The sequence below is a fragment of the Callithrix jacchus genome, chromosome 3, assembly GCF_049354715.1.
Source record: "Callithrix jacchus isolate 240 chromosome 3, calJac240_pri, whole genome shotgun sequence".
Taxonomy (NCBI): domain Eukaryota; kingdom Metazoa; phylum Chordata; class Mammalia; order Primates; family Cebidae; genus Callithrix; species Callithrix jacchus.
In genome coordinates, this window is record NC_133504.1 from 87,799,851 (window position 1) to 87,815,755 (window position 15,905).

The 15,905-nt window shown below is 36.4% G+C and overlaps 1 protein-coding gene across 11 annotated transcripts in view; it reads right to left on the reverse strand.

The window, feature by feature from the left end:
* SEC24B (SEC24 homolog B, COPII component) overlaps positions 1 to 15,905 on the reverse strand; it is a 112,458-nt gene that overhangs the window by 53,389 nt on the left and 43,164 nt on the right. For 6 of the 11 annotated variants that reach the window (XM_054253064.2, XM_054253065.2, XM_078366704.1 and 3 more), the window contains one exon: positions 298 to 378. In XM_054253064.2, coding sequence (XP_054109039.1) covers positions 298 to 378 — 81 coding nt within the window. Of the gene's footprint in view, positions 1 to 297; positions 379 to 11,278; positions 11,384 to 15,905 lie in introns of all 11 variants that reach the window. The other 5 variants (XM_054253062.2, XM_078366700.1, XM_017970345.4 and 2 more) reach the window with 1 other exon arrangement.

The window sequence follows — 15,905 nt, forward strand, 5'->3', positions numbered from 1 at the left end:
ATGCAAGGATTATAGTTATTCTTTAAAAAGAAGGAGAAAGAAGAGAAAAACTACTGAAAATCTTTTAGAAAAAGATAAAAAGTGTATGGTAACAACAAAAAATAATGGTCCCAGAAACAACCTTCATGGTAGTGACAACACTAGGGAAGCTGAGGCTGAGAAATGCCAGAAAAATGTCCTTTTTTTCTGTTAAAAATATAACCTGCTATTATGTATAATACATGTTCACATTTGAAGGGAACCAATGGTCAATAACTTTTAAAATGAAGATCAAGCAAGAACAAAACAACAAATTACCTGGGTAACTGCCTCCTTCCAAGGCATCATAACTGTTAGGCATTGGAGAAGCACTGCTTGTGGTAGAAGAGCTGTCAACACCTAAAAGGAAAACCAAAGTATCTACTAGGTTTAAAATGGCAAAGTAACTGAAAGCAGCCTTTGGCAATTTTGAAAAAGATGTTTTTGCTAAACTAGGAAAATTCCTGATTCTAGTAAAAAAGTTAAATGATTGATGTCTAAAGACATTTTAAAAACCAATGAATTTCTGATAAGAATAGAATATGAGAGTGGGGAGACTATGAAGCTGATGAGTGGGATAAGATTCAGTTAAACATGTAAGGCATCTTAGAGAAGAACAAATATTAAACCTTTAAAAGTAGTCAAACACGTAAATAAACATTTTAGGTTGACAGAAATGTTAACATAGTCACATCTCAAGGATTACATCTACCAAATCTCATACTACTAAATACATTTTATCAGTAATTAGGGTATTTTAAGGTAATTGAATTCTAATGACTCATATTTATATCATAGTACAGCTGTTTGAGACATTTATAAATGAGGAGTCTGTGGCTTAGGCTGCTCTCTGGCATGCTACAAAGCTTTTCTGTGTTTCAGTTTATATATCTGCAGAATAGAAATTAAATAACACCTGCCATATTTAAAAAGGTAATATAAATGAAAGGCAAGCTAATTCATACATATGTTGGACTGTGGGCCCAGGTGACCAGGTACAGACATATGCTGTCTCTACTACTATTGATTAAACAAACAAATTTGATTTGCTTATTAGCTTATAGAGTTTGCGGTACACTGAAGTTTATACCCTGAAATAAACAATAGTGAATGAAAAGCACAGCACAAAAGAGAACGGCCTGTAGCTTGTAAAAGCACAAGCAACAGCAGTAATGGGAGGCCTAAAGTTAGATCGTCTGAGAGCGCCCCATTAACCATGGCACATCTGCTATGTGGTTGCAAGGCAGGAAAACACTGCCTTGGTCCCATGAACTCCTTTCCAACATGGGGTCTGCACAGGGGTCTCGTAAAGAGGGCTTGTGTATGCACCCGGGAAATGTTGGTGATCTCTGCTTACAAGATCTGGGAGGGTCTTTGCAGATGGGAGCTGGCAAGGCAGTAAGGCCTTCCAGGCGGAGATAGTGGAACACCTCCTGCTCCGCCTATGTTCTCAGAATATAGGGTAATTTTGGTTGCCTTATGTCCACAGTCCTCGGGAGATAAAAGCTCCTTGATGCATTGTGTGTGGTCAGACCTGGTGGCACCCACCTGCTGTGTTCTGGTGCAGCTGCATATCGATAATGATCAGTGGTAAAACTTGGTGTACTAGATTAGCTTCTCTTAGAAGAACCACCTGTTTCATTGTTATTCTAATAATGCATGCTTCTCCCTAGCTATCTTGCCCCACAGTAGTTTCAAGGCCTCCCTGATAAACCCCCCCTCTGCTTTCCACCCCTCAATTAATGAGTGTGTGCACCTAATAAAAACCTGTGGAAACAGCACTCAGGGCCAACATGATCCTCGCACTTTATGTTGGTCCCCTGGACCTACACTTTAACTCTATTTCTGTGTTTTTGTCTTTATTTCCTTTCTCAATCCCTCATCACCACTGGGGCTCGGGGCACCCACAAACAGGGTTGGGGCTGGTACCCAACATTGGACTATAAGAATTTTTACTATGTGTGCTCATTCAAAACCTGTAAGATTTGCGAGTTCATTGGCAATTTATGATGAAATCTGGTCACAGGTCACATGAATAGAACATGCAATATACTTCATTCAACAAATATTTTATTGAGATCTACAAGTATCCTAGGTACATATGCTAGAGTATATTATGATGAATAAGAAAAAAATGCATGATCCCTCTATTATGTTAGAGATCTTGGCCTGTTTCACAGTAAGACAAAATTCTGTGCTACAGAGGTTATCCCTTGCTCTTAACAATATTATATAACTGGTGTTTAAACTATATTTAGGTTAATTTTCAACTGTGATAGAAAAAGAACAGGTATGCATAATTATCTTTCACTGAATACTTTTGGATAAACATGAGCAATAGGTATACTGACTCAGGGCATAATAACTAATGTTTTTGTGTAGGAACACTTTATTATCAGCAAAGAACATGATTTGGAAGCAAAGACTGCAGTTACATCAGCTCTGTCATTTATTTGGTATATAACTTTGTGGTTTTTTTCTCCTGAGAATAAGTGAAGGTAACTTGCTATATAACTTTGAATAAGTTACAATCATCAATATTCTCTTATGCAAATGCTAACAATTTTTTTTTGAGACAGAGTCTCGTTCTGCAGCCAAGGGAAGTGCAGTGGTGCAATCTCAGCTCACTGCCACGTCTGCCTCCCAGGTTCAAGTGATCCTCCTCCCTTAGCCTCCTGAGTAGCTGGGATTACAGGTGCACATCACCATGCCTGGCTAATTTTTGTATTTTTTTAGTAGAGATGGGGTTTCACCATGGTGGTCAGGCTGGTCTCGAACTCCTGACTTCATGATCCACACTACTCGGCCTCCCAAAGTGCAGGGATTTCATTTGTAAGCCACCGTGCCTGGCCTTAATATTCTTATAAGGTCTAAATGAGACAGTGGATATGAAGACACCCATTAAATACATAATAGGTAGAAGACACTAATATTTACTAAATGTCTTCTTTGTGATAAGTAGAACAATTTTGCACATAAATCTTTCCTCTTAATAAAGAATGGAAAGTAATGGCCTTTCCTTTTTGTTCATTTGTGAATTTTAAACTAAAGCAGAATGCTGATATATCAGGTCAAAAGTCTCCAAATATTCAACAGATAAATGAATAAACAAAATATGGTGTGTCTGTAATATTAGATATTATTTAGCCATAAAAATTAAGTATTGAAACATGCTACAATGTGAATGAAACCTGAAAATTTGTCTAAGTGAAATAAATCAGATAGAAAGATCGTATATTATATAATTCCATTTATATGAAATATCCAGAATAGGTGAATTCATAGAGACAGAAAGTAGATGGTTGTTGTCAGGGGCTGAAGGAAGGGGAAAATGGGGAATAACTGCTTATTGAGTGTAGGATTTTCTTTTGGGATGATGAAAATGTCTAGTACTTCACAAAGTTAGAATTAGATAGAAGTGGGGGCTGCACAATACTGTACATGTACTAAATGCCACTGAATTTTACACTTGAAAAGTTGATTTTGCTGGGCGCAGTGGCTCACGCCTGTAATCCCAGCACTTTGGGAGGCTGAGGCGGGTGGATCACGAGGTCAAGACATCGAGACCACCCTGGTCAACATGGTGAAACTCCGTCTCTACTACAAATACAAAAAATTAGCTGGGCATGGTGGCACGTGCCTGTAATCCCAGGTACTCAGGAGTCTGAGGCAGGAGAATTGCCTGAACCCAGGAGGTGGAGGTTGCAGTGAGCCGAGATCACGCCATTGCACTCCAGCCTGGGTAACAAGAGTGAAACTCCATCTCAAAAAAAAAAAAAAAAAAAAAAGTTGATTTTATATTATGTGTGTTTTACCTAAATAAACCTCAATGATTTACCATGACATTCTACTGGGAAAATAATAATATTTTCAACAAATGGTGCTGGAACAACTAGACATACCCACATGCAGAAGAACAAAGTTGGATCCCTTCCTTATACCTTACACTACAACTAACTCAAAATGGATTACAGACATAAAACGTAAGTGCTAAAACTATAAAACTCTTAGAATACAGGAATAAATCTTCATGATGAAATACATTTTTAGATATGATATAAAAGGTACAAGCAACAAAAGAAATAACAGATAATTTGGACTTCATAGAAATTAACAACTTTTGGGGTCTAAAGGTTACCATATCATCAACAAGTGAAAAGAATAAGAGTAAATATTTGTAAACCATATATCTGATAAGGGGTTCATACCAAGAATATGTAATAAACTCTTGAAACTCAACAATAAAACAACAAATAACCAAATGAAAAATGGGCAAAGATTTTAAAAATATATTTATCCAAAGAAGATAAACAAATGGCCAATAAACACATGAAAAGATGCTTAACATCACTATCCATTAGGAAAATGAAAATCAAAATGACAAGATACCATTTCACAGCCACTAGGATGGTTATAACCGATCCAATGAGGATTGCAATTTTTCCACATCTTTGCCAAAACTTATTACCAAGGATGTGGAGAAATGAGAATCCTCATTAGATTGCAAAATGGTGCAGTTACTTTGGAAAACAGTTTGGCAGTTTCTCAAAAGTTAAATACAGAGTTTTGACCCAGCAATTCTACTCAAGAGAAATGAAAACATAAACCCACACAAAAACTTGCCAACAAAATGTTCACAGCAGGATTATTCATAACAGCCAAAAAATAGAAACAACACAAATGTCCATCAACTCATAAATGGATAAATAAAATGTGATATATTCACATATAGAATATTTTTCAGCAACAAAAAGTAATAAAGTACTGACATATGCCATAACATGGATGAACCTTGAAAACATGCTGAGAAAGATGATGCAAGTAATAACCACATATTATATGACATCTACATTAAAAATGTTCAAAATAGCAAATCTATAGAGCGAATATTAGTGGTTACCTAGAGCTCTGTGTGGTTGTGGGGGGAGGGTAGAATGGGAAGACTGCTAAAAGGCATGAAGTTTCTATTTTGCGATGAAGAAAATGTTCTGGAATTATAGTAGTGATGGTTGCTACTTTGTGAATATGTTAAACTGTAGAACAGCACAATTTAAATGGGTGAATTTTACGGTATGTGAATTATTTCTCAATAAAACCGCTATTAAAAACATTGGCATTTTAAGAAAAATTTTAAATGTATATATCGAGTAATAACTACTCTTGAAAGAAATAAAGTCCAAAGATAAAAGATTACTTATATATCAACTTATTCCAAATAACACTACTCAATTATGATGTTTAGCTTCTTTCATGTCAAATCACCTGATAATATTTTAAAGACTGTTCATTTTATGGAGTCAAAGAAGATCACTTCAGAGCAAAAAAAAAAAAAAAAAAAAAAAAGATTGTTCATTTTAATAATGCTATAAGCTTTAAAGTATTAATTTTTATAGAAACAGTTATTCTATTTTGTTTACTGAATAATTTGAAATCTGCTGGTCTACTTTAAATTCAGTTTCAGAAGAAAAAAATAACTGCAAATCTGTTTTTGAACCTGTCAAAATATCAAAGCAATGGTAACTGTTACAAACCCAAATAAACCAGTAAGTTAAAGAGACTCATATTTTGCTAATTATTTAATGTATTCTAATTAGTGTATTAATTAGAGGTCATGCCATCACTGGCAAATAAATCAAAAGAGTATTTTTAAAAAACATTATTGAAAACTTGTATGATAACATTCTGAACATGCTTAAAAACAAGCTTCACTAATTTCCCCACCATCTTAGTGAATAAGGTCTAAATGCTTTCATATTGTCATAAAACAAACCTCAAAATTTGGCTTCTACTAGCCCTTTTCACCTGCATCTCTCACCAGTCCCTTTACCATCCACCCTCTTTACCTTATGATGTTACACCAAACTTCTGACTCTTGACCCAATACTACATTTTTTCTTCTGTTTATGCATTATGCATGTTGGTTTGTTAGCCATAATTTCCTTTCTTCACATGGCAAATTACTACTCATCCTTCAAATTTCAAATCCTTTGTCAAACTTTTCCTACAGGCCCACAGAAAATCATTTCTTCTCCTATTTGGGGCACAGTCTCGACCCTGAATTACTACACTTTCCTTTTCACTTTTTTTTTTTTTTTGAGACAGTCTCACTCTTGTCACCCAGGCTGGAGTGCAGTGGCGTGACCTCAGTCACTGCAACCTCCCAGGTTCAAGCGATTCTCCTGCCTCAGCCTCCAAAGTAGCTGAGATTACAAGCGCTAACCACAATGCCTGGCTAATTTTTGTATTTTTAGTAGAGATGGGGTTTCACCATGTTGGCCAGGTTGATTTCGAACTCCTGACCTCAGGTGATCCACTCAGCCTCCCAAAGTGCTTGGATTACAGACACTCGCCGATGCACCCCCTTATACTTTTCAAGTTGTACTGTCATCATATGGTATCTGTTTCCTATCATATTATAAGTATTTGAGAGCCAGAGCTATGCTACTGTATTGATCTTTGGAATCCTGATACCAAGCAAGATACTGCTTTTAGCATACAAGCTGATTTCCATTGAATTAATAGCTTTGGTACTTGTCCAATACTTAATCCTTGGATAGCATCAATTTGCCTCAGTCACTTCACATTATAATTAGTGATAATAAGTATTCTGAGATCAAACAGGGGTCAAGCATGAAATGTAGTACTTGGAAAGAATCTTCCCTCATTCTTCTCAAGCTCTATGTTACAGGTTGAAAGAAGAAAATGGGAAAGAGAAAAAGGAGGGGGAGGTGAGATCTGAGGAAGGAAGGAGAACAGATCAGAAGGATAGCTCAGAATCCTTGAAGCTAGGGAAGAGTATCAGAAAGCAATTAAGCCTTTTTAAAAAGACATAAGCTGTTCTCTCTCTCTAAAAGACAAGCAACATGGGTCAACAAAGGCAATATACTTACTAGTATTGCTAAACTTGAAATTAATTGGATAATTTGAAATTTCCTCATAACTTGCACAAAACATGAAAAGGCTGTAACTCAAATCCACATCCACTCCCTACCAGTTGAGGGAAAATGAACACCTGACATCTCTTGAGTTGCTCCTCATTAGTAACAACATGTTTCATAGTAACACCTACTACACAGGGCTACTATTACAACTTAACAGATATCACATGTATACTGGATATTAGCAAGAGACTCAGGAAATGTTCTTCATGTTCTTTCCTCTGTCTCCAAACAGTGCTACAGAGGGGGAAAAAACAAAACAAGACAAACACCTCCTGGTAGATTTTCCAATTGTTTTTTTCTCAGCTTTTGACCAAATTTTTCTCAACACTTAACACTGCTAACCCAATAAATTCTGATTCTCAAACCTGCTGGTTGATTTTTCATCACTGTTCAATAAATTTTTTTCAAAGTTGGAGAACAATCCTACATAAACTAAACACACAAAAATCTCACAAGTAAAGGGGATAAATACCATTGAAATGCTTAAGAAGTAGAGCACTCCAAATCGCTACTTTATTAGACACTTAACATGTAATCCCCACACCGATTTCAGCCACTTTCTTTTATTCTGTACATATGAAAAAATTATTGTAACTGGGTAGGGTTTAAAAAACTAAAATTAAAATTCCTTCTAAAACTAGACTTTCTTCCCTTTCTCCCAACACTGAGAATGTTTCTTTAATTTGCAACCAAGAAAAATACCATTTAAAAAAACTATGAATAGAGAACACCAAGATTCTAGCAAAAATGTCAATATACAGTCTTATTTTGTGGCATAGAAAAAAGACAGGAGTAAGATAACATGTATGTTTAATACTGTAGTGACTACTGTCATGTACCCTTTCCACCTACTCCAGTGGTTTATAGTCTCTCACTCGATAGGAAGACACCTTCCTTTTCATCATCTTCTGCGGAGACCTCAGTTTGAATCCCTATTCTGCCTACTAACCAGTTGTGTGATCACAGACAAATGCTACTTAACATGTTCAGGCTGCAGTCAATTCATCTATAAAACAGAGTTGATTATTTCTGCCTTGCAGAATTGTTGAGAAGAACAGACAAGAACACAGTCTCAATGCTGGTAATGACAGCTAATCTTTCTGAATATTTAACATTTGCCACATACTTTTCTAAGCATTTTACAAACAGTATCTTCAATCCTTAAAACAACTATATGAAATCGTTACTATAATTATCACAAAGCTAGAAGGTGACAAAGTCGGGATGTGAATATAGAAAAACTGACACAAAAACCAAGGGAGACATACTAGCTCCGTACTGCTATTACCCACATTCAGTAAGTGCTAAAAATGTTAGGTATTACTAAAATCCTACTGCGTTAAGAGCTCATGCCTATAATCCCAGTACTCTGGGAGGCTGAGGCGTGTGGATCACGAGGTCAGGAGATCAAGATCATTCTGGCTAATATGGTGAAACCCTGTCCCTACTAAAAATAATTAGCTGGGCATGACAGCATGTGCCTGTAGTCCTAGCTACCTGGGAGGCTGAGGCAACAGAATTGCTTGAACCCAGGACATGGAGTCTGCAGTGAGCCAAGATTGCGCCACTGCACTCCAGCCTGGGTGACAGAGCAAGACTCCATCTCAAAAAAAAAAAAAAAAAAAAAATCCAAATGCCTTAAGAACTTAGGAATTTTTAATCTATAATATACTCAAGAAAAACGATAAATAACACATTAGAAAAAAGCTATAAATGCTAAATATTTTTTTTTCTTTGAGATGGAGTCTCTGTCACCCAGGCTGGAGGGCAGTGGCACAATCTCGGCTCACTGCAACATCGGCCTCCCAGGTTCTCCTGCCTCAGCCTCAGAAGTAGCTGGGACTACAGGCATGTGCCACCATGCCCAGCTAATTTTTGTAGTTTTAGTAGAGACAGAGTTTCACCGTGTTAGCCAGGCTGTTTCTCACATCCCTGACTTCAGGTGATCTACCTGCCTCGGCCTCCCAAAGTGCTGGGATTATAGGCGTGAGCCACCGCACCTGGCTGCTCAATCTTTTTGATCTCTCTCTTTTCTTTTTTGGAGAACAGAACACTTACTCTCAAAGAATCTCTCCATAAAATACTTATTAATTTCAACAAGGAAAAGTAGTAACTCTGTAGTAGAGAAATCTGGCAGATACCACCTTATTCAAATCATAAAAGTTAACCTCATCAATATGAGAACAAACTGACATAATGTGCCTCAAAGAGGATGCACTGAGAACACAACATGGCTTTAGCAGTGATTCTCTGAAAAGTGTATGATCTGAATCTAATCATGAGGAAACTTCAGATAAGCCCACACTGGGGAACATTTTACAAAGTAACTGGTTTGTACTCTTTTAAAATATTAAGGCAAAGAAAGAGAAAGGCTAATAATGAACTGCTGCAGAGTGAAGAAGTCTAAATAACATGACAACTAAATGCAATGCATGGTCCAGATTGATCCTGGACCATGAAAACAGCTATAAAAGATCTATGTGAGACAACTGAGATTTGACAATGAACTGTGTTATCAGATATTATTGCATCAACATTCAATTTCTTGATAACTGTATTTTGGTTATGTAAGACACTGACCTTATGATTAGGAAACATACAATAAAGTATTAGAGGTAAAGTTCATGATGTCTCCAATTTACTTGCAAATGGTATAGAAAAAAAAAACTGATAAAGAGAATTATAAAGCAAGTGTGGAAAAAGTGGTTTATCTGGGTAAAGAGTACATGAGAGTTTCTTTTATACTTCTGTGAGTTTGAAATTTGGTTAAAATGTAAAATTACAAAAAAAAAATCTCAGAAACATAGATGGGTATTTACGTATTTAGAGTGAGAAAAATTATTTCCCAACTGGTACCCCTAATTTTATCCCCTAAAGTCACATATAATGATTTTGAATATTTTTAAATGTACAGGAAGTAGAAATTTGTGGTTAAAAGGACTGTAGAACAGATCTTCCCATTTAGAACAGGAGAATCATGGTCACACAGAATAACTTGAAAGATCATCACTTACTGGTTTAATCTTAACCTATAGGTTGAGCATCCCTAATCTGAAAATCCAAAATTTTATGAGGGCTGACATGATGCCACAAGTGGAAAATTCCACACCTTATATGACAAGTCATGGGAAAAACTGTTTCATGCACAAAATTATTAAAAATATTATACAAGCCTGGCGAGGTAGCTCATGCCTGTAATCGCAGCACTTTGGGAGGCTGAGGTGGGCAGACTGCCTGAGTGGAGCAGGAGTTCGAAACCAGCTTGGGCAACATGGCGAAACACCATCTCTAAAAAAATATACAAAAATTAGCTGTGCGTGGTGGCCTATAGTCCCAGCTACATGGGAGTTGAGATAGGAGGATGGCGTGAGCCCGGGAGGCCGAGGTTGCAGTGAGCCATGATTGTGCCACTGCACTCCAGGCTGGGTGACAGAGTGAGACCCTGTCTCAAAAATAAAAAACAAAACAAAAAACCTATATAGTACCAAATCACTTTGAGTTCATGTGTACAAGTGTATATGAAACATAAATGAATTTCATATTTAGACTTGAGTCTTATCCTCAAGCTATCTCACTATGTATATGCAAATATTCTGAAATCTGAAAAAATCTGAAATTTGAAACACTTCTCGGCCCAAGACTTTCAGATAAGGGATATTCAACCTGTATTAGAATTAATGGAGGAACTGAACTGCTTAATTTTTAGCAGTGTTCTACCTATCAAAGGCAGAAAAAGATATTGAACAGCTGGCAACATATAACCATACGCACAACTTCAACTAGCAAGATATGTACTACTACTTCATGAAGCAGGAAAGTAACTCACATTCTGGGCCTTCTGAATACATGACAAGAAGAGCCAAAAGGATATCACTGAAACACTGTCCTATTTCTCTGTCCTTATTATGAAATCCACATGGCTTATTTTGATTAGACTAAAGTAGCATGCAAAGCAGAAAATGAAGCATTATTCCTAAAACGATGCTAGAGCAATCATCAGCCAAAAGCTTCAGTCAGGACTCATTCTATTGCATGTGACATGGGAGGAAACGCATTTCTGAAGGAAGAATGCACTCTACTATCATGAAAGAGGTATTCTGATTCTATTATTCACAATATGGCAAAGATGTCTAAAGGAGGAAAAACAAAGCAAACAAACACCTCATTTTATGTGACACAACCTTCCATGATGCAAACCTCGTAAGTTCATCATGCTAAATCTTCAAAGACTCTTTTTTAAAAGTCTAAGTAAGACTGTGGAAATAAAAAGAAAATTTGAGCAGGAAAAGATCAAGAACTGGTGTAAAGCTAAAGCAGACCTGCTTCCTCATCCTCCTCCTCCTCTTCCTCATCATCGGAAGTTGATGACAAGGGAGTTGGTGCGGAGCTAGCTTGATTATTAACATATTCACCATACTGCATGCCTGTAAAGTGGAAAGCACAAACATAAGAGTCAAACCAACAGGAAAGATGAGAAACAAAATTTTGACATTGCATTAAAAGTGAGAAAGAACTCTGACATTCCAAAGAACATCCCAACATGCATATTAATATTAGCAAATTTATTATCAAAACTAGAACCATTAGAAAATCTCTGCAAAGCAGTTTAGTAAAAGCAGCTTTAATATGAACTGGCTTAAGTGTGGAAAGGTATATATCATGTATTGTACATTACACTGTTAGTATTTAGGAAGCTGAAATAATATTCTCTGAAAGGTTTACTGAGCTCTCTATATGTTTATCTTCTTTGACCTTAGGGCCCTTATATATTGCCTTTGGGATTCTGCATTTTTGGTGGGCAGTGATCATTTATAGTGAACTGATTTTGTACAGCATACAAAACACATACTTGGTACCTTCCTTCTGCTAATGTCACCTTGATGGTAACTCAGTTCCCATAATGGAAAAAGAATGACTGTCAAAGAAAAAAACTGTATTCAGTACAGTTCTCCTCTAACAGTGGATACTCTGGAAGTGGGGGGGCAAGGGGGTTGCGGGACTTACTGTGACTCTACAAGTGTGACAATTACAAAAAACTCAATTTTTTGAGACAGCCAGTCATGTCGGTATCATCTTGTTGCCTACATGTGAGTCTGAAGCAGGTGAGTAAAGACTGGTCCTGTGTGAAATAAACCAACAGAAGGCAGATTCTGTAGAAAAGGATGAACTGGTATTGGTGACTGTATACACTTCTCTTTAAAAAAAGTAATTAGGTATTTCTATTACTTGATCTGGCAGAATCAGGACTTTAAAATTTAACATCTATACAATTTTTAAGAGAGAAAATAAAAATAATCTTAAAAATGAAACACTTCATAAATAAGAATAAACATCCTTATACGGAAAATCTCATAGCTCTACTTTGAAACAAAGAAAAAAGAAAGCTCAGAAACATAGTGGGGATTTTCAAGAACGCTTCCTAATAATGGGGGGGTACAATGAAATCCTGACTCACCCAAATCACATGGTAGTTTTTAATGCTCTCTTTATTTTTTTTCGGGTGACTAGCATACTTGATTAGCATGGATTAACAACTCATTTCTAGAGTAAGAAAAAAGCTATTAAAGAAAAAAAATTAAGAGTTTAGAGGCAAAGGTTAAACTGTAGATGAATGAAGCTTTGATCTTTAAACTATGACTAAAAAGTCATGGAAAAATCTGCTAGCTTTGCTGAAACATCTTTTGATATCAGCAAAATAGTATCACAAATTCATCTGAGAAAATAAAAATCAATGTAAAATAGGTTCAGGTAATGCAAGAAACAGACTTAATATCTTGAAAAAACAAATTCTGAGTGGCATGTTCCTCTGACAAAAGCCCAATTAAAATGAAAATTTGAGCCAAGCACAATAGCTCATGTCTATAAACCCAGCACTTTGGGAGGCTCAGGCAGGAGCATCACTTGAAGCCTGGAGTTCAAGACCAGCCTGGGAAACATAGTGAGACCCCATCTCTGTAAAAAGTAAATGGTGCCCTGCTCTAGGTTGGGTACAGCACATACAGATTATGACAAACGGGGAGCTATAGTCTGAAAGGGGTTGATAGCCAAGTCATCTATGCTAGCATAAGTGAACAACTATATGAGCTTCCTGAAGTGCCTCTAATTCAGATTCTCTTTAAGAGCCAGAATGTAGGTATGAGATACATAGATCAACTACATAAGATGGTAAAATATGACATCCTTTCCCAGAGCTCAGCCTGAAACCCACTGTAGAAATGTATGTACATGGAGTAGCTACCTCTACCACCACCATCACCACCACAAATGTTACATCATAATTTATTCTATCTTAACCAGGGCTTTCAAGGTATAAATCTACTAAAACAAGAAACATGACATACTTTATAGAATCTAACATGAGGTAGCACTGTTATTCAAAGGGCTCCAATATTTTAGAAAGAACATTTAGTTTAAGTTACCTACCATTAAAGTACCTTCAGGCAAAACTGTCCAGGGCACCATATCCTTGGGGCTGCTTAATATTCTTCAGTGTTCCCTAGATACAGCTATACTAGGAATAAATGAAACTAATCTTAAGAGAATAAATCTCTTGCAGAGATTAGTTTTTAATTCAGGAGTTCAGACTTTTGAGCAATTGCTCTCTTTCCTAAACCAGAAAGTACATACTAAAGACTTTTCCAGGGTCCCCACAAAAGAATGGTTTTAAGGGAATCAGTTTTCAGATATAAATTCCCGTAAGTACTCTCTTTCCTCAAACTTATCTACCTAACCAAGTGCCTGTGTTAATGACAATCTTTCTTTTACTTTACAAAGGGAACACATGAACTTAGCTTATCCTAATTCTTACCATGATACATTGCTCTAACGTATACAAGTCTCTCATTATACAGTACACAGTAAGAAATACCGAACAGAGAAGGAGCATGACATTATGGATAAAGATGGGGACTCTGGGTTCAACTTCAGGTTCTATCACTTACTATTAGTATGTCCTTGGGCAAGTTACTAACCTCTGTTCTTCATTCATATTATCTATAAAATGGGGTAACACTTCAAATGGTTGTGGTAAGGATTAAATGAGTCAATATATTTCACATGCTTAGAATGGTGCATGACATACACCAAATACAAAATAAAGGTTAGCTATATCACTAACTTTAAAAACATATTTTTGTGTATATTTAAATTATTTTCAGCTGTTCTTTTTAGAGCACATGATTAGTGAGAAAAAAAAAGAACCTCTCACCAACCTGACTAGCACACTCAGTCCTGCTATTTATTTATAAGACAGTCTCACTCTGTTGCCCAGGCTGGAGTGCAGTGGCAGTATCTCAAATCACTGAAACCTCTGCTTCCCGGGTGCAAGCAATTTTTCTGCCTCAGCCTCCCAAGTAACTGGGATTACAGGCCAGCTAATTTTTGTATATTTTTAGTAGAAATGGGGTTTCACTATTTTGTCCAGGCTGGTCTCCAATTCCTGAATGATCCATCCACCTTGGTCTCTCAAAATGCTGGGATTACAGGCGTGAGCCACCATGCCTGGTCGTCATTATTTTAAAACCAAATGCAATATTTTCTTAGACTACCAAGTGTTTTTAAGATATACTCACTAAAACTCAGAGATAAAAAATTCTGTGATTTCTTTCAGAGTCAATGTGAGATGTGTAAGAAAATATTTTACAACATTTTTAAGATAAAATATAATACAGTAAAGTCTTAATTTTTATATTTTATAAAATATTTAACACTTTCTATATCCTTTTAACAAAAAAGTATTTACCAACAAGTGAATCAACTAGTACTTAGTAGTATATGCTTTGACATGTTTTGAGGAGTGCTTTGCCAGTTAGGTTACATGAAGATATCATTCATAAAATAAATGGCCTTTATCACAGCTTGATGTTTTTGATACAAACACATTTACAGGGTATGGTAGTCAGGCACAGTGGCTCACACCTGTAATCTCAGCACTTGGGAGGCCAAGGCAGGAGAATCACTTGAGCCTTGGAATTCAAGACCAGCCTGGACAACACAGTAAGATCTCATCTCTACAAATAATTTTTTTTAAAAATTAGGTGTGGTGGTGTGTGCCTGTGGCCCTAGCTACTCTAGCTACTCAGGAGGCTGAGATTGGAAATCAGGGGCTCAAGGGTCAAGGCTGCAGTGAGCTGAGATCTTGTCACTGTACTCTGGCCCGGGCAACAGAGCAAAACCCTGTCTCTAAATAAATAAATAATAATAAATAAAGGGTGTGGTAAGATAAATTGGCCATGATTGAGAGAAATTCAAAATACTTTGAGTAACTGCTGATAGAGTAAAACAAATACTGAATTTGAAGGCAAAAGGTAAGCACTGGGCCTGGGTACCTATCCTACCGACTCTGTAGGTCTTTGGTAAGACATGTAACCTTTCTAAACTTCAATTTCCTCTCTTATAAAAGGAAGCAAAGATACAATATGCTTGTTCCATGTGATGAGAAAGTAAGACAGAAAAAATTAAAGGAATTTGCAAATTACAAACTGCTAGACGAAATAATAATGTTAACAACTATCTACCACCTGGAAAATAAAATCTAAGAAACAATAATTTCTGACATGTAACTCAGAAGATTAAAAAGAGTCAAAGCAAAACAAAGCAAAATAGAACAATACTGCTTTAGTAGAACTCTTCCAATACAATTCTAATCTATTTTATGTGAACAATGTTTCTCAGCAATTATATGTAGGAAAATAAAAACTGGGAATGAAACTGATCTGAACACTATCATATTCTAACAATGAATCATATGCTACTCAGATACAAAGCTATAGTGGGGAGAGGAGACAGCCCATTCATTTCACTGAAAGATGTATTTCCAATAAAAACATACTTTAAATAAACACAAAAATTCATGGTGTTTATGTTGTTTTGACCAATTTTATATAAACAGTAAAAGCTGTAATGAATGACCGGGGACAGTGGCTCACACCTGTAATCCCAGCACTT